Genomic DNA, 20,233 nt, shown 5'->3' with positions numbered 1-20,233 from the left:
ACAGCATGACAAGATTGATTAAAAAAAAGAATGTGGTGCTCTTGAAACTGATTGTGACTATCATGCTGGTGAAAATAACTTTCAAATACAACAGACATTTGTCTTGCTAGGAAATGTAAATAAATAGAACCAAGCCAGACTTGGGAGAAAAAGCAGAGAGGACAGTGTTCCAACTCCTCCAAGTAACTTTGACGCGGCTGTTCCCTCCTCAGACGCTAGGAGCTGTCCGCGGTGCTGAAGCCTCGGCTGCCTTCTCTCTCCATGTGCCGACAGCTCACAGTCAGGAATCCGCTTACTGAGCGTTCAAATTAAACAGGGACCTCCGCATTTCACTTGATTATTCTCGACTGTCTTCACTCTGCGAATTACCGAGGAAGTCCAAGAGCAAACCGTGCGCTCCTGTTCCTACCCTTCAGACGTTAAAACCCTCGCTTTGTTCGCTTTATGTAGATTTTTCTCTCCCCCTCGCTGGAAGTATTCTTTTTAACACAAGGACGTGCTCTGTATAGCTACGCAAAAAGCGACCTCGACTTTAGTAGACATGTGTATGAGACGAGATTGCCAATTTAAGACCATCTTCGCGGTTTTGGTTCTCACCGCCGCCGTGGTCGAAATCCATGGACAAGGTAAGAAGTTTGTGGAGATTGTTCCGTGCACTTCCTGCTGACAAACTACACAAAGGCGATGGCAGAGCTCAGTGCTGTGTAATGACATTAGATTCACGATTCTCGGATCTACAAGTGTGCATGTGACGGTGTTAACACAGTTCTGTTTATAATCAGGTTTTAAACGTCATCGTCAGAATGCGCAAAGCTATGGAAAGAAACAACGTTTTTATGCAAAATGTTGGAGACTTTTAGTAAAGATAGTATTCTTAATTGTCTTCATACATTTCAAACTACTACTTTTCTAACTTCAACAACAGGAATAACACAACAAATAATTAAAACCAAGCAGCAAAATGTATGGAAACTGGTGTCCAAGTGGCTCCAAAATACGCACCGATCAATTAGTTATAGATTCTCACATTATGCTACAGGGTAAAATGTGTTTTACAATTTGTTACATAACAGTTTGCTGTCAATCACAACTTACACAATCGCTATAAATTGCTCTTACTGCCATCACATTCACATTTGACTGCAGAAAACAAGCACCGGGGAAGAAAAATAAACTTAAGACATCCACAAACCGAACACTGTTATGGACCATATTCCAACCTAATGTGCTCCATTCTCTAACGGGGTGTTTGAGATGTTTATTTATTGACAGAAACCCGGAGTAAACAGTCAGGAAGTGACTTGTTTTGGGCACCGAGGTCTGTGTGACAGACGGTGCCCGGTAATAAGACTCTAATCCTCGGGAATTGCTGAAGATTATTGACCAAGCTGTTTGACACAGTTGAGTGCTTGTGGGAAGCGGCAACGGATTCGTGGCCTTGTCCTAATTATTTCTCCAGTGTGCGTCTACCCCCTCTTCATCATTATAACTATGCTTTCTGTTGGCCTATGTGTGTTTCGGGTTGTCTACACAGTTTTATTATCACTCCTCTGTGGAGGGTGATGCATATCTGCTCTTGGTCAAGTAACAAGGCATGGACATGAAGCACCTCCAAAGTAGTGCAGATACAGTTTGCCCAGTGGCTTATGAGCCTCTAAATGAGGTGAACAAATGCATATTTAAATGCATTTCTCTCAGCAGGATTTATGACTGTATAGCAAAAATTGAATTCTGCACCTTCACAGTTTATTTTTTATGTGAGCGCCACACCTTCATTTGCAGTTAGTGCAAGTGCCATAGAACTGAATGCGTGTCTGTGTCCTCCTCTCAGGAAGCCTTTTATGAAAGCTGCCTGTTTCCTGTTCAGAACGAACATATTTATGAGGAAAACGTAATTACAAAACAGTGTAATAAGTATGAAAATGAATTCACATTGCCTGGGCCGGTACAGTCATTACATCTCATCCCATCGAAAACTGAGCTGCAATTCTGTCCCAGTGCCTGAGACAATATTTTACACTATCAACAAAACATCAACTGATTGAATATCTAGCAGGAAAAAAAGATGCTGCATCGTTACAGAATTGAATTTTACAATCTTACAGAAGCAAAGTGCAAATCTCATTATTTGTGGTACAGCCCAACACACCTAGATGGTAGATACATATCTATATATAGTGTTTAAATGTTAATTAACTTGAGTAAACACTCAGCAGTGGAGCACAGTGCAGTAGAAGAAGTGTGAATTTTGAGTGTTTTCAGAGTCACAGTATTCCAAGAACACACATGCCCTGTTCAATCACTGCCTGAAACTCTAGGGAGAGGGAAAAAAATGCACAGTGCATTATTTTTTAGAGCAAAAATAAAATTTAACAGCCTCCATTAGTGAATTCTGTGCTGTTGCTTAGCCAGCAAATGTTCCCTCCATAGTAAATTCTCCAAGGTGGGTCATCTCAGCATTTCTAACTCTTGTAGATCTGATGTTTTGTCATTGCCAGAAAGTCTGAATGTATACTCACAGGAGTCATTGTGCTTTTTAGTTTAAGAGAGGTGCTAATTTCTCATTTGTGGCATCGCTTGTTGTTATGAACTCGCATCAGTCTCTCACCTAGCAGGGAACACAAACAGCCATCCATCTACTTCATCGTCAAATTTTGGGAACAGTGCCATTATTTCCCCATGTGCGCAGTGCGCAATCACATTATGGTGTAAAGAGAAAAATCATTTTCAGTTAATGATTTCAGTAATAAATTACATTTATGACTGATGAGCCTGATAAATTAATTGTTAGGCAACAAATTATTCTTTAACTGCTGAGTTATTTGCATATATTTTTGCCTTTTCCATGCAATTTGCATCGCTTCTTGCAGATTCTATTTGCAAGACCAGATCCGACTACGTTTGTTATTTGGGATTTCTCTCCATTGAAAACTAAATCTGTACGGATTCTAGTGTATTTTTTTGCACACACTTTGTTAGGAACTAGTAAGAAAATGCAAAGATTTCTTCACAACACTCTGCACTGTGTAGATCATAGATGCCATGTCTGCAGCATGCATGTACGTTTTTCATTTAGTATGAATGTAGATATCCAGAGTTTTGTTCCAAGTGTCTGGATTTCATTGTTTAGGCTTCTAACTTTGCAGGCAGACGGAGTAAAGACTTTTCATAAATTATAGTAATAATTTGATTACATTAATGTCATGGCATTAGCTAATGCTTTAAATTATTCAAAACAAGCTTCAAATGGGCAACAACAAAACATTCAAATGACAAAAGGAAAAGGAAGCACTGGAAAGAAAAATTACCCACCCTGATTAAGTTGACCAAAGTTATGACAAATAAATGTTGCTTTGCAAAAGAATTGCTCGAGCCTCGGGTCCCTTTAATGTTTTCCCATTAAAAAGAGGTTATTTGTGGCAAGACGGAGGAGGGATGATTAAAATTCTGATCAGAACCTCTCAGTTATTTATGTACACTTTTAACTGCAAAAACAACAAGAACGATTAAATGGACTGCCCCTAAATCTGTCCTGTGCTTTTCATGAGCCACTTCCATTTAGTTTGTCTTCAAGCATTCACTTGTGTTTGGTAGAAATGGCAACGTGACTCACTAGTTCTGAACAGAGTCTGCATGGTTTCCGTACACCTACATATAAAATAAGCTGTTTCTTTCATTTATACTGAACACATAAAAAGTGAAGTGGGTCGTGAAACCACTGGGATATATATCATGAAAATTGTGGAAACACGTATGCTCTTGTATACCATCTGTTCCATGTCATAGAATCTGTTTCCCATCAAAGAGTAAACAAATAAATAAATTCATTAATACTGAATGCTAATAAAACAACACTTTCACATGTAAATTTAAATATACTTTTACAAACCAGTGAGGTATGTGCAGCATGATTAATGCATGGGAACAGTACTTTTAATATGTGATCGCCAGATAGCAAAACATTGTATGTAGTACTCAGTGGCAATACTCAAATACAGATCTCCACTGACAAATTTAGATAGAGACAGCCTGAAGGCAACAGCTTGAACTTGTCCTCTGTGACATAAATCAAATTTACACTCTAATATAAAACATGCTATGTGAAGTAATTGTTTTATCCCACTGGGTCAAGTCTGATTCTAAGAAATGTTAGGGCAACATTTACTGCATACATTTTCGAGACAGTTTACAGGAAACCCAAATGTTGAAACATTCCTAACCACTTTAAAAAGCCAATTGGCTGAATAAGCATTCACTTAAAGCTGGAGTAGGCAGTATATATATATATATATATATTTTGGCAGCACTTGGCAACCCCCCCCCCCCTTCCCCCCCACCAAAAAAATAAATAATAAAAAAATCCATAATGCTCTTTTAGCCTGTTGTAATTTCAGTGATCCGGGTGGAAACTAGACTTCTGCACCTTCACTGCAAAGCCTTAGAAAATCGAGCCTTTGATGGGAGATTTTAGCCAAACATGGGACTGCATTGATCAGATAAGATAGCTCAGATAGCAGCAAAGTCCCAAGTGGTACTATAGGTTAGATGATGGGCTTTCACTTTGCAGAATGCTGTTCAAATCCTTGGTGAAATTAAGAATATTGACCTTAAATTGACCATCTTTGCACATTCAAAGTGCGTGATTGTCCGGTAGGAGGAGCTTAAGCTAGAAATGGAAGAGCTGCAAGAGGAATGCTGTGTATTTTGAATTTGTATTTTTTGTTTCTTCATATTTTTTCTTTTATTTTTCCCAATTTTTGCCTACTGCAACTTTAAACGGTCAAAAGCCACTTTTTTAAAGCAATTACCAACAAATCGTCCCAATAAAAAACGAATTTTGCACAGCTTTTCAAACTGATATGTCTAATACAGTAAAATCCTGACAGATGTTTAATAGCTAATCCACTGAAGTGTTCTTGTTGGCCCTTGTGTGGCACTTAAAGTTCGACACAATTTAATGTCATTCAGCTGAGCCTATTATTTTTATGCACACACATTATCTCCTCCCTGTTAACTGTGATCTGTAGTGATCTGGGAGTTGGATGAAGGGATGTTTTATGCGTCCAAAAGTTCAGTCAGTGATTTCCTCCGGGTTGACAGAAGCTCTCCTTGACATGCCACCGTGAGCTTCAAGAATATCAATAAAATCTATGCTGTCTCACAACATTAAATTATTTGTCGTATAGCTTATTGGAGAAGACAGCAGTAGACTGGCAGTATCTAACAAAGGTTATTTATTGAGAGATTAGACTGCGTAGCACAATCACTTTAGCATCTAGTTTACATGGACAAACGTTTTTCTCGCTCTGTTTAGGTCTGTTATCCTAAAATTGATGTATGCAGCCCTTAAAGTGAGGCTAATATCGGAAGAGATGCATATTAGAACTGCACCACTGACAGAAACTGAAATACTGAACTCACAGAAAGGATGAAGTGAATTTGCGTGGGTATGCTTTTGTATTGACACCTGTTACCACAACAGCAGAACGACGCTCCTTTCATTTCAAACAAGCATTTTGTTGTGTGCTCATTCAACTCAGTGGTAATTTTCACTATTTGTCTCTCTTATGTTACAGGTTACACAACTAGCTGTCTGAATATCTGTCATTGGGGGTATTCAACAAATGTTCATGCAATTTGGCAGGATCGTGCCCAACATAGCATAATTCTGCCGCAGGATAGATTGCTGCTTTGAGCGATGTGCTGGGGGAAAAAAAAATAAAAAATCTGAACATCCTATAATTCCAGAGGAGGTAACAGAAATCATTCAACACCTGTTTGTTGGATTGGCAGTTATTAACTTCATCAAGGGCTATTCAGCATCTGTGTGCTGTCATAATTAGTTTAACTTTCCCAAGGCCTGTCAATGGTAAATGAGAGTCATTATGCCAGAATGCCCCTCTTCAAGGCTTGGCGCCTGCCTGCCTCAGCCCCTCTCTGTGCATGTCTCGGTCTCTTTCACTGCCTCCTAGGTGGAGCTCACAGCTTGGCTGAATGCGACTCATTTTCGGCTCTTCATGTGCAAATGCCTCTCTCGCTCCGTGAGAATGTTCTATGCATCCTAATTTGACTCATTGCCTCGTATATTTTCTTCCTCAAAAGTGCGGAGCTTTATTTGTCGAAGGCAGGAGACTCTTTTTTTTTCTGGAATCTTTTTGGATTTCATCACTGTTTTGCTTGGAATGCTTCTCTAACAGCTGGTTTTACCCCATGGAAAAGACACCACGGTGTTACCACTAAGTCATGCTATATCAGTTAAATCGCGAAGAGGGCAACCGTTCAATCTAAGAATTCAGAGGCATTAAGAATGGGAAATGATTGGACATGTTGTTTTAAGATTTCCCAATATTCCTACAGTGTGATTACATGCAAATTTATGAAAAGAAATAGAACATTTAGTCATGGTGTAGGAATGGTGAAACAGGTTATACAATCTAAAAATACTCAGCATGTTTCCTGCATTTAAAGTCACATAATGTCAGTGGCTCAGATGAGAAAATGCTTTCAAGTCTGCAACCTTGAATTCACACATTTATGAAAATTGAAATAAAATAAAACCAAGACTGAAATCACATATCATCAAAATATGTACTCAGAAGGTAATTACAGCAATGGCTACTTGGTCATTAAGCAATTAAGCGACAGAATTAGAACAAATATATTATAAGCACTGAACAAAGTCACATTTTAATTTCTGTACAAGGAGGTTACCGTGTCTATGCAGGCATACAAAGAGAATACGGCCGCATAATTGAATGATTTTAGAGTAAACATGTTTTGCTCTTTCCACATTGACTCACACTGTTATTGCTTGTAAATTAGAGTCCAGTCTTGCTCCAGATATTTTAAAACGATGCAAAAAAAGACGGAGAGAAGACACAGTGTCTTTTTTTTTTCCTGACAGTATTTCACATTCTGTTTGTATAATCAGTCTGACAATTTGGATAGACCTGAAATGGGTTCCTGCGTTTAGATAATTATGTGAGAGGTTTCTCCAACAGCCTGTGTTTTGTCTCAACACAATCATCTCTTCAGAGATTTGAAGTAACAGGTTTACAATGAAATTGTCAACATGTATCACCGGCAAAGGAGAGAAATTTCCCCTCGGATGGTGGACAGACACTCTGGGATTGGGGCAGCACCTGCAGCAAGGGGAGAGCAACCGACTAAGAAACTATGCCTTGCTAATTTAAGTGGGTGACGGGGGGGATCGTACCCTTCTAGCAAAACTCCAAATGAAGAGATGTCTACCACTTTGTCAAGGCACTATATCGTAAGCTTACTTTCTACCTGTTTACCTGCTTTGCTGTTGGCCTTGTGCCTTATCGATCCCACCAGTTGTCCACTGGAAAAAAAAAAAAAGTCAGCAGCGTTAGCCTCCCCCAGGCCAAGCCTCCTTTCCGCACCTTTTATGCTCTGCCTGGCCGTGTGCACACCTCCCTAATCAGGACTGGCGTGTTTTGCGGCTGCAGTGGGGATGGCTCTCTGAAACGATTAGGCCTGGGGACAGCTCCAGCTCTCTTCCCCTCTTCTCCACGCCAGATCCCATCTAGAAAGCATTTCATCTGTGGCGGTGGAAAAGGCTTATGTAGGGTCGGAGAGTGCTGTGTGGAAAGTAGCAGGTAATAGGCTGTGTAATGTGTTTGGGGGAGTAGTTTTAGTATTCACAGTTAGTGCTGACCTCTGGCAGGCAGAGCCACCCCCACAGTAATTTCCTCTGAAAAGATGTAATTGAATTCATCAGGATGAGTAAACATATTATAAGTAGCAGAGAAAGATAACAATGTTGTGGATAGATCAAGGAAGGGGATAGTAGCTGCACGAGTAATTGAAAATGGTCCAAGACAAACGCGAGCAAAGAAAGTGTGCAGGACACTGGGGGAAAAGTTTTTTCATTTATACTTGAAGTTTGTCCGCATTTCATTGCGCTTTCACATCTTTCTTGATTTTATTTCACCCCCCCATATCTGATTTTAGCCACAAGGACCGCCTATCGCAAAGATCAAGCAAAACAATTTTGCAGTGGAAATAACATCCCTCTGTTTGAGTCACAAGCTAAAATTAAGTGACAGGCACACATTTATTTCCAAAATCTTTTGTGCTGCTGACGTCTCCACTCCAGACAATACAGAGCAGAGGGCAGCAATGTGACCACGAGCACCGTTCTCTGTAGTGAGATATATTGAAGTAATGCCCCCCAAGGACCCTGTGTATAATTTAGAGGTTCTACCATCGACCGCCATCTTCAAAATATCGAACATTGTCAGTCGAAGCAACTGCAGGGTGGTCAGGCAATTGTCTGTCGGTTACAAGCCCGTCGTCTGCCTCCGCTTCTCTCTTGGTGATGGAGAACTGTCTCAATGTGGCCGCTCTCATCTGTCAGAGCTGTGAGCAGCTTTTTAAAAGAATACTCGTCCTTAAGAATGGATTACTTAGCGGGGAACAGCTGCAGTTCTGTTAGACCCCGTCATTGATTGCTCGACTATTGCTTTTAGTGGTAAAAGCTGCTCTGTTCATATCTGACATTTCTGTCCCATGCGGTGTGAATTAGACGGAGAAGTGATGTTCCGTAGCTTCCTGCTGGCTTAGGAAAAGCTTTATGGACCAAACAATGCTTTTGACAAGAGCGTGATGTGTTCTATTGTTTAATGTCCGTTAATTTTAGCGTTTCGCCCTGCAACACAAAGAAAGAGTGGCGTCTGAGATATCTCACCTACAGTACCGACAAGGAGTTTTGTACAGATATTCATGTTTCTTAGAGGATGGAATCTGCTGAGTTCTTTTGAATTTTCCTGCTGCCATCCTGTGAGGGAAGTTTTTAGAAAAATTCCTGGACTATTAAATAATTTGCTATTAGAATTAGTGTAGACAATAGTAGCTTTGTCTCTGGACTTTTCATCTAGCAAAATACATTTTCTCTGATATAATAAAATACAGTTTTTTAAAGCAAATACTTTCCATATAAAGAACACTCCTATCAGTCTCAGTTTTAGCTTCTGTCTGAGCTAATTAGCTATAGTTGGTGTGCTAACATGCCAAACTGAGTTGTGAACATGGACAACTTTGCACCTTGTAAACATTAGCACGTCAGAATTGCCACTGTGTTGCTATGCTGATTTTAGCATTATGCTCAGAGGAATGCTTTATATTTTCGTCCTGCTGGCTGATTTAAGCTGCACCCGCGTGGAATACACAGACACTGAAGGATATTTCTTTTTCATTCATTTCCTTCTTTGAAATTGTCATCGAGTGCGCCCATGATAATATTATTTGGCGTCAAGAGTGTGTTAAAAATCGTTTTGATGCTAAGAGTAATTCAGATGTCCTTGCTTGACTGATGAGTTCAGTGTTAGTTTTGACATTGTTGGTTTAAATGTGAGACCACGATGTTAGCATGAAAACAGACGTGTACTTTAGAGGCCCGTGTGTGTGAATGTGAATTGTCTGTTGCTAAGCTGGTTCCCCTGTAGGTGTTTGAGTTCAACTATTTCTTCAGCAAATGATAACACACTTTGCATCTCTTTTTCTTCTTCTAAATTTAACTGTTATAATGTCTTACAACTGAAGTGATTTTGTTATGACTTTCTAGTGTGAGGCTGTATGATAAACCAAAGTGCCAACATCATTTTTATGTTGGACATATGAGAACAGTTATCCACCAATTGTACATTTGTGGTAAAGTCACTCTATTTCAAAAACAAATAACATACAAATGTAAATGCCATGCTAAAGTTGTCAAGAACAAACCCCCTTCCCCCATTCTGCACATACTAAGAGGTGTGTTGGAAGGCGTGCTTTCAGATAGTTATTGAAATACGCTGAGAAAAACTGTATTATCAGACCAACAATGCTTGTAGAGTCACGTGTAAACGTCTTTCATTGTTCATTATTATACTGTACTGCACAGCGACTCATGATTCAGACCCTTTAATAACATGTATGCCGCAACAACAATAGCAGCAGCAACAACAAAAGTTCCTTGCTTTGAATCTACATTTTTTTTCAATCATCTATAGGGGCACATAAGAGTCCAACAAGCAAACATATTCCAACTCTTTCAGGCTTTTAAAATTAAAATTGAGGTGATTCTTAAGGAATTTCCTGTCGTTATAGTGTGACTATTTCTATAAGCAGATTGTTTTGTGCATTTATTTGCTATCTTGATTTCTCACCTCAGGGATTTAATCTGTCACCATAGAGTGTACACCAACTTTTTTTTGATACTGAAAGATGGAAAGAAGAACATGAATATGACTCTTGCATATGAGTCTAAGTCCGGTGTTCCGCATATAGCTGCATATTTTACCAAAATGATGATTGCGTTATTAAATTCCCCTTCATACATGATTCAGTACTAATGATGTAAGTACATGTAGGAACAGGCCTGGAGGGTGAAATCACCCAGCGGCTTTGTGGAATCAAAACTGCATCTTGCAGACAATAAGCAGGAGACTGAGGTAGAGAATTTGATATGACAGAAACTTTTACCGTAAGCATGGAAGGAGGGAAAAGCCACAAAAACAGAAATTCACAGGCAGACAACAGGTATCAGCAGGAATCAAACAGGCGAGCAGACAGCTAGACTTAAGAAACAAAAACAGATAGGGAGAAAGGGGAACGATAGGAGAAGTAAGGGGGTGAGGCTGGAGAAACAGGCAGCAGATCACAAAGCTGGAAAAGTTGATGAGTCGCAGGTGTTCAGGTCAGAGGAACACAGTGAAGCGGAAATAGCCTTTTTGACAAGTCCTAATAGAAAAAGTAGGTGTAAATAATAATAATGCTATTGATGGCTGAATGTCATATTAGCTACCTTAGTATTGTGCTTTCTGGGTCACTTTCACATTATCTATTTATTTCTTACCCATCTTTATGTGCATCCTGAAGAATTGCAAAATTCAAACAAATGGCCCAAATTTCATTAAGAGCTTTTTATACTTGCTTAAGGTTGTTTTGATCTGTTCTGAAAAAAGAGTTATTACACACAGTGGGAGATTATAACAGCATTTTTGAATAAGTTCTGATGTAGTGAACATTTAAGCCTGAGCAGTTTCTGCTTCATTGGCTGTCTTTGTCAATACTAGCTGACAGGATAGTTACAGCTTCCCAGAATGAAAACAGTTCCTGAAAACTATCAATTTTTTTAAATCTCTCATAGATGGAGAGAGCATTGTTTGTTTGTTCTTTTTCCTCAAAGATTTTAGCAACTCCATTCATGCCACCATTATATATCGTACACTAGAAAAATATTTCGTATGTCCCAGTTTATAGTATGTTAAATGCAGTGCACAAAAAAATACCTGGATGTCCTACTACATCCGGTCTCATTTTGCAGAATGCAAACCGGACTGCAAATTCAGACCCACGATTCTCTGTACATTTATGTCACACACTTCACAGTGTTTCACGCAGGAGTAAACACGCTTGAACCACTGACAGCGTACAGACAAATCACAGCTTATTTCGCTCTACAGACTGCCACGGTCAAAGTTAAAGGTGCAATATTATGACAAAGCAGTATGCCCTAATTGTATACATACTGCATGAAATGTGTGTACTTTGGGAGGGCAGCTTTAATATGTACTTAAAGTAAAAAGGAAGAGTGTGATTTGGAATGCACTCTGTTACAGCAATGCATAATGTCTATAATGCCAACTTCTGATGACACAACGCCTAGTTTAGTCAATCCAAAGCTGGTAATGGAAACAAGAATAATTTGCAGTCATTTTTGTTATTATTTTGCAACCTTTCAGAAATTTGATTTCCAAGCAAAACAAAAATATTAGTAATAGTCCTAACTATTTTGAGTGCTGTTCAGTGGATGGTGTTCACTTCAAGCATGTATTTATCTTCATGAAGGTTCATCGTTTATCTGAAATTATCTATAATCCTGTAAACCAGTCATGTATTTATTCAGCTTCTTATGAACCTCATGTTGGTCCAGCTAGATTGAACACTATAGGTCAATCCCTTTGCTGCACCAGTGAAAGCACATAATGAGGTAGAACAGACGAAATCCATAACAGCAGATCTCAATCTCTCAGCATATGTACTCTCGGGCAGAATCTGCAAAGGGAAATAAACTAGATCCTACTAGCTGTAAGGCAACAGTAACCACTGAGCCATGCCGCCTATAAATGCACCAGTCTCAAAGAACTGATGGTTTTCTCTAAATCCATATATTGTAAGAATATCGGAACACTGCATGTATATTAGAATAAAATTAATCTCCACATGTTTTCCGTTAATAGTCTATATATTGTAAACATTATTAACCTTAAGTGGCAGCCGGAACCAAACCGAAGAAAACCTCTCAGATTTATCCCTTTTAGCAGATGAGCTTCGAGTTCGTTTTTTCTTTCTTTCTCTACCATCAACATGAGTCGCATCATAAACACAAAATTCAGTGGAGCCTATTCTTCAGGAACAAAAAAAAAACCCCAGATGTTTATCGCTGAGCAGCAATGGGAAAAGGAGAGAAAAATATTCTGTGAAAGATCATCTGGGGGCATTTTTTGAGCAAGTGTCCATGCTGCTACCAACCACTCTCACGCATCTCGAGTTTTCTTCATTTCTGCATCTGTATTTTGCATGAAATGGTCTGCTACATCCTATGTTTTTCATCAGGACAAAAGGAGAAAAAAAAATGAATTTGCAACATGTGAGGACAGCTGTTGAAATAATGACTGGGTTAGACTATCCAGCACTCAGTGTCTGTCTCTTATTATCTCTGCAGGCAGGGTGACAGATGTTTTTGGCATAGGTTGTTTTCAAAACTGTGCCTCCTATTTTTTTTCTCCTATGCTGAACTGAAAGTAAGACGAAATAGCGTGTACGCATTATTGCATAAAAGTTGCACATTTCATACTGAGAGGTGAAAAAGATTTGCAGTGATCATAGCTGTGAGAGTGTATCCTGTGTCTTCACGGCAGGATTTGTGCTTTGGCTCGACTGAGGTAGCAGGTTAAAAACAATTTGACGAGGAAGGCGCAAAGCTGAGAGCAGAGCGACAAAGACTTGGAGAAAAAATAAGGCAGAGAAGTAAGAAACCTTCTCCACTTTTCACATTCGGTTCACCATTTGGTCAATATTTTTATTAACAGAACCAGCAGAGCACACAGGACCCAAACTCTAACCCTGAAAATGTTAATATTTCATCAGTGTGTTCATTCAAAGCATTTTATGTCATCTCAGATGGACAAATGTCATGTTATTTCATGTCTAGATATACACAATAAGCAGCACAGTTGGTAAATAACCTGTCAATGTTGGTGGCAATTCCTGCTTGAAGGTGACGTGTCTGTGTTTAGCTGGACTTATTAAATGTCCCTGTCATAGTAGTTTCATTCAGTGGGTAAACAAATCTGGATGGTCTGGAAGGTTTTAGCAAAGCTGGAAAAAAAAAATCTCATCACAAAAGTGCACCACTTGGCTCCAGTGCAATTACCTTCTGTAAATGAAGCTCAGTCTGTCCTGTGAGTTGCTCACCCTCTGTGCAGGCGGTTTGCACATACACTGTGTCAACAAAGCAGCACGCGCCTCTGTTTGGAAGGTGTGAGGCTGTTTACCTTTGTTGCTGTGTGGATTGATGAGGTGGCTGAGGCAGAGGCAGGGGCATGATGTGAATAGTTGGAGTATTACTGTGGAAAGAGGTGTTCCCCCTCTGAGGCGGCTAACTGAGTTTGACAAAGCTGTTTCTGCTGAGAGGCTGTAGGGACGCTCCCTGGCTCCTCTCCAGGAGCTCTGGCTCTGCATGTGGATGCACATTTGAGGCAGTGATGAAAGGTAATGCAGAGACAGGAGGGAGGAGGCAGCTCCCGTTAGCACAGTTTAAGTAGCGTAAGTCAGTCAGTCTATAACAAATTTAATGTTTTACGAGCAGGAGGAGAATACAAAAATGAGATAAAGCAAGCAAATGTTTGAGATCCATGTCTGTGAATTTTTTTTGTGTTTAATTTGGTCAAAGCTAAAATTGTAATTTTAGACATGATTGTGGGATTTTATCAAAATGCTACATGAACAATGTCAAAATAAAATTTCTGATACTGAAAATTGTCCCTGTATTTAACATAAATGCCATCTTTGGAAAATAGATAAATAAAGACTGAAGAAGATTGCTTTATCCCATGACTGTTTGTACTTGGTCGTCCTGATTTCTACTTCTCTCCTCTGGCCACAATAGATTCTCTTAAAACCTGCCTTTTTCTTGTTAGATTGATTTATTCAGCTTTTGGTGTTTTTGGATCGCCTGTTTGGATGGCATATAGCCATCCCTGTGGCTTTTATAGGGGACAAACCACTATGTGATTTTTTTTTTTTTTTTTGCGCAGCGCTGACTGCCAAGGAAATTGGATTAAACTTCTGCTGTGATTCTGGAGTCATTTTATTCTGCTGCCTTAACTTTTATTGTCTGTTTGTGAACTCTGCCTCAGTGTCCCTCGCCATTGGAGAGGATGCTCTCTGCCACCCACCACCCTTGTGATTTAACCTTTGAAAGTCTAACAAAGTTAACTACAGGCTTGTCCAAATTCACTGTGCTCAGCTGTAAATGAAAGCATAGATAAGAGAAAGGTTTCTCGCCAGCTGGATATGTCACCCTATAAGCCAATGGGATTTGTGAGTGCACATTTCATTTCACTGCACAATCTGGTCTGTCCAAACTGATTATGAAGGCAAATATGCAGACAAATTTGAAGGCATGAGTTCCCCACGTTGTAAAGGTTTGCAAATGTTATTTTTCTCCCCCAGTTATTTGCCTTTACATGCCACGACTTGCAAAAGGGGAGGTTTAAAAGGATTAGAGGGTTACACTGGTATCTGACACAACTCAAACTGATCATTCCTGGAACTGGAAAGGCAAAACCTTGTATCAGTTATCGTGGCTAGTAGCAAAAATGCTATTTATTATAGACTGTAGACAGTAGGCACTACAATATTAATGGGAAAAATGCATTTTAATTTGCAAGTAATCTTTCTTGCTGCCAAAGCCTTTTACAAGAAAAATAACATTTGTGAGATTTTTTCCCCTAACTTCATTTGACAGTAAAATGGCCTGTTGTTGTTGTTGTTGTTGTTTCTCTCTTGATACGAGCAGGTTGATTTTGCATTTGTTGCCAGTTGGGTCTTATTCAAACACAAGTTGATCTATTGCATTGAATTACAGATTCACAAATAAAGGCGCTGTAATTTCTGAACCAGTTTTTGAGAAAATCTTTGATGAATTCGGTGTTTTGTTTTTACATTTTGTCTTTTTTCTTCTTTCTTTTTCTTTGTGAGAAGAAAGGAAAGTCATTGCAAAGAGAAAGTCATTGCAGCAGCAAAGAGAACAGCAGAAAAAAAAACAGAACAAAAAAGGTGTTTTTGTTTTCCCTGCTTTCAGTGGTTATCTCTTTAACATATTGTTTGGAGATGTTAAATGGCTAAAGCTACAGTATATACATAAATATTTGAGGGAAAATGTGAAACATTTCAGCGAAGGACTCTCTTTTTACATCCTCTTAACTCCAGAAAACAAAACTCATTTTGATATTGCTGAAGTTTTCTTTCACAAGAATATTGTGAGCCAAACATTCTGTCCTTGTTTTGCTAAAGCTTTACTTTGAAGCCTGCAAAACAAAAATTCTTGACCAAGAGACACACCGACACACCGGCAGAAGAAGCACATAGGTGTCAAATTCACCCTTTTCAATGACTCATGAATAGATCCTTAGAACAGAAGTGTTTTAATAGATCCTCGGGGAGCGAAGATCTTGTTGTTTCCATGGTAATATGAACGAGGAATTTTTTCATTTGCAGAGAGTAATCCCTTGAAGAAACTTTGCTTGAAATAAGGTGAAGACAGACACTGGCAAAAGCAGTAGGGAACTCTTAGTCCTTCAATTACCACATCTCATCGAGGCTGAAAAATAAGTGAAGAGGGCAGTAATGATAAGGCTTTAAAAAGTCTGCCGTGATTGTTGGAACAGAGTGGCATGAGAGGTTACGACAAAAAAAAGGCAGGGGGGGTCAATATATGAACACAACAGACAGCTCTGCCATTACGCAAATGGATCTGGAAAGGCACTTCAGTGTGTTTGCTCTTTGTCTCAGGCCATCTGAGGATTTGGTGAGCTTGAAGACAAATAGCCCCTTGATCTGAAAGCTCAGAATCAGGGAGAAGATACATCAAAGCCTGTTCCTTCTCGCTAAGATGCTTCCGTTAGAGTCGGGAAGCTTGAGTGAAGGAAGGGCAGATAAAGGAGGAGAATAGAGGGCAAGGCTTCCTCGTGTGTGCCTGTGTACTCAGTGTGTGTAATTAGGATGTTTTTCTGGTAAATGTGTAGGGTGGGAGATGGATTGGGTGAGAAGAGCCGCCACAAAATCCTTCTATCTGGGTTTCACATCCCCTTGGCAACACAAACATCATGGCCCCATCAGACACAGTGAGAGAACACGGTGCCTGCTAAATGCTGTGCACAAGTTAGGACTTGAAGACGTCGCAGCTGCTTCCTAAATCATTCGGGGCTTTGTGAAATGATTTTGTTCACTGCTCACATTAGCGTGGCAGTTAAAGTACACACACTGACATTAAAGTTTAAGCGTTTAAATTCGAAGGTATCTCTTGCTATCTCAGCTGTACTTGACAAAAAACAAAAATTGCGACACATTTTTTGAAAGAACGAAAAAAACTGGCACATGTTCAGTTTATATTTAATAAAGCATTTAGACCCTTGCAGGTTCTTGGCGGTGTTCAGTTAATGATTAAGCAGAAAGCTGTCCTTCTGGCCTTTATTTGAAACTCTTCCTGTGAGAGAAGCTTCTTAAATTAATTATGTTTGCCTAATGAATAATTAAGCCTAGGGAAAGATAATTTGGTGTTATGCAGCGAGCCAGGCCATTGTGCATGTAGAGGAACCGGTGCTCTGTGTGCCTGGCTGATTTCACATTGGGAGTGTGAAATGAGAATTAGCAAACAATTTGCCTCCTGTTTCATCCTTCACCATGACTAAAACATCACCGCTGATTATGTCTTGACAAGTGTCAATACTGCACGCCTGTTTGTTAACTGTACCGGAGACAGGTTGCTTATGCGGTTCTGTTATTGTGGCTTTGAATTAGATACTTCTATTGATTCACCGTTGGAATGAAGGCGGATAAATGTGCCAGGTTGAAGAGTCACAAAATTTGAATTTGAAGTATTGTTTTAATGACTGAAGACACAAGCCAACATTAATAGCTTCTTCTTTGTGTAGGTGACACAGATGATAGAGATTAAGCCATAAGAAAAGACATTTAATTATCTAAGTCATGCCAATTGTTATAGCTGAATAATACATGGGAGGCACTGGTGCAGGAGTTTAGAAGGATAACACGCAATCCTATAAGGCAATAAGGTTTGTAATTAGGTTTCTCTCAAGACTTAACTTGCACCTTTATTTATTTATTTCGCAAACTATTTAATATACTTATTGGAGAAAATTGCATTACATTAAATTTCTTTTCTTAATCCACTTGAAGAAGTCTGTATGGATATTCATGCACACTAATTTTACTCTGTCTTTCTTAACACAAAAGAAGGCTGGCAGAAATAATAAGCAGGGAGCTCATGTGGTAGATACATCAGAGGTTAGAGAACTGTTCAGTCTAGTAATCTGAAGACTGCTGGTTTAAAGCTGAAGCCAGATGCCAGTATCATCTCTGCTGGGAAGCTGCTTTTGTACACAATCTCTGTTAAAAATGAGTATAAAAAGGGAAACTGAACTAAGTTGAACTAGTTTTGCAAAGATGGATCTGTCTCCTCAGCAGAGAATGGTGTGACTGCACCCAATATCATTCCACTGTAGGGGAAGAACAGTCATAATGGATGGTGTTTAGCCCTGGATGTAGCAATGGTGCTCCTGCAACACAGTGATGCTACAGAACTAGTTTTGCTGGATCATTCTGGTAAAATGAACCTTTTCAGAACTCGCAGACGAACAAAAACATCTATGTGAGACTGTAAATGTCGCAAACAATCTTTGTCACAACAGTGTGCCAGAAGAACCAATCAGAGCTGTCTTAATGCATGATTGCTAGCATGTAGCTTGTACGCCAGTTGTTGTTTCCCATAGTAAAGGGGATTTTGAAACCAGTAAAAAACGGATAGCAGAAAAGGAGAAAAATATATGTAAACAATAACAGGCATATACTCGTAGTCTATATCTGGTGAGTCAGACTAAAGTGAAACTAGCATTTAGCAATTTGTGGTAATTCATGTGAGAGTTGGTGAAGGTTAGGGGTTGAAATATGTAGTGATTTGTTAGCAGTTGCTCTGTGTGTGTGCTTTTGGTCACTTTACCTTGCCTTGTGTTTGTGTGTGCATTTCATAGCAACACCCCTCCTCCTTGGCATGTTAGACGTGTGTCCACACTTGAACATGACAAGAAGAGGGAGTGGGCACTGGGCGACTTTGAAGGTGGGTTGGAGGCTGCCCATCCAATCTTTTTTTTTTTAATTTTCCTGATGTCGTCTATGCTAATTTTCTATTGGTGGAACTTTTTTTCCCCCCTCCTGTAATGTTTAATTGAGGGGCAGGATGCTCTTTGCATTCACCGAGGCCATCCCTGCCCATAGCGTCGGCCAGCCTTAACCCAAACTGTTAATTCCTGCCAAGATTATAATTATTTTCTTGAGGTTATCCCATGCTTTACAATGCATTACTAAGTTGGTTATTTTAGATAACGTAGAAAAGCAAGCACAAAACAGCGATTCAAATATATTCTCCTAAATAATATACACACCTAGCTCAGACACAATGTAACAAGGTAAACACCACTGACAGTTTCAATTTTTCTGCCCCATATGATTTATAGGCTCTATGAGTCACACCGAATGAGAAAAAGAGAGAGAGAGAAACAGAAAGACAAACAGATGCAGACACACACCCTTTCTATCTCCTTGTCTCTTTCTCTCCCCCTCTCTGTCCCTCCCCGGTTATAAAGACTTGCCAAGAAATCATTGGCTCAACAGAGAAAGGGCAAATCCTCTTCAGCCAATTTAAATTCTCCTGAGCAAATGGTGCCGACTATTCCAAACTAATTAATAGACATGTCATGAATAAAAACACTTTGATTATGAAAAGAGGTTGCCCTCTGCCTCCTTTTAGGCTTGTCATTAGTATGAGGACACATGTGTTGAATAGCTGGAGTGTTAGCACCAGCAGCCAGAGACAGCCACAGATGCCCTCTCTTGATTAATTTTTTTTTTTGCTCCATGTTTTATTCAGGACTGACTGCATGGACCCAATGCCATAGTCTGTGATTAGCTCTACCTGTACCGACAGGAGAGCTGGGGCCAGCGGGACCAGGAGGGCAAGGCCTATTGAAAGGCCGCGACACAAAGACATGTGACCCTGGAGCCCTCTTTCACACAAATGCACTTCGTCACCCACTGCCTTGCTACTCTCTCAGTCAAAGTGACATATAGCGCAGATCCTCCTTTTCTATAGCCCCGCTATAACTTGTACTCGCTTCGTTTTATTTATGTGGCTGCGCTGCAAGGTGAGGCTCTGACAGCACATTCAGCAGAGTGCTCACAGTACATCATTTCTTCCTTGAAAGCAGGAGACAATAATTTATCTATTGGATACAAATAATTTTGAGTGTTTACATTCTGTTCATGTTTTTGCACACAGTCTGATTTTCTTCTTTTGGTGAGGCAATAGCTTCACTGAACACTTAAACGTAGGATTCTGTTCATCAAAAGCCTTTCTCAGTTCGCACTATATGTGTCAGCCATTATCGACTCATTCATTTTATAGCTTATAATGACTATCATATTAAATTATCTGTATAGCAATAATTTAATAAAATACATTCTGTTGTTAAAATGCTTCTTAAGATTTGTTACAAACAACTCTTTGCAGTACTGTAGAGAATTATTTTCTGAGATCTTCTATCATGCATGCACAGCAAAGTATAGCTAACATGCATGTTGGAGCTGTTAGTGTTACACATGGCTGCTCTATTGATCGCATGGTGCGAGTGCAACATCTCAGTGATGCACATGATCTCTAAGCTGCTAGATGACCCTGTGGTGCCTTTTATTCCACTCCAAAGAGGTTCTGGCTGTCAACATGTGGTCTCCGGCCCAGCTGACTGGTCCCAAAGGGGAACCGGACCCCCTGCAGGAGCCATCTGTATCTCGGACAAGGCTATCCATCATCCTCGCCGCAGCGCTCAATTTAGGGTTTTTCTGCAGACAGCTTCAGGCAGCATTG

At 39.7% G+C, this 20,233-nt stretch overlaps 1 protein-coding gene across 3 annotated transcripts in view; it reads left to right on the top strand.

Annotated features, from left to right (window-relative positions):
• The first annotated feature begins 201 nt into the window (after positions 1-201).
• The window catches only part of LOC110961032 (seizure protein 6 homolog), a 94,456-nt gene continuing 74,424 nt past the window's right edge, over positions 202-20,233 (top strand). For 2 of the 3 annotated variants that reach the window (XM_051937301.1, XM_022208482.2), the window contains exon 1: positions 202-626. In XM_051937301.1, coding sequence (XP_051793261.1) covers positions 542-626 — 85 coding nt within the window. In that variant the 5' untranslated portion in view covers positions 202-541. The remainder of the gene's footprint in view (positions 627-20,233) is intronic. The other variant, XM_022208483.2, reaches the window with a different exon arrangement.

Source organism: Acanthochromis polyacanthus, chromosome 17, assembly GCF_021347895.1.
Source record: "Acanthochromis polyacanthus isolate Apoly-LR-REF ecotype Palm Island chromosome 17, KAUST_Apoly_ChrSc, whole genome shotgun sequence".
NCBI lineage: Eukaryota > Metazoa > Chordata > Actinopteri > Pomacentridae > Acanthochromis > Acanthochromis polyacanthus.
Note: the sequence above shows the minus strand (reverse complement) of the source record. Positions and strands in the feature narration are given on the sequence as shown.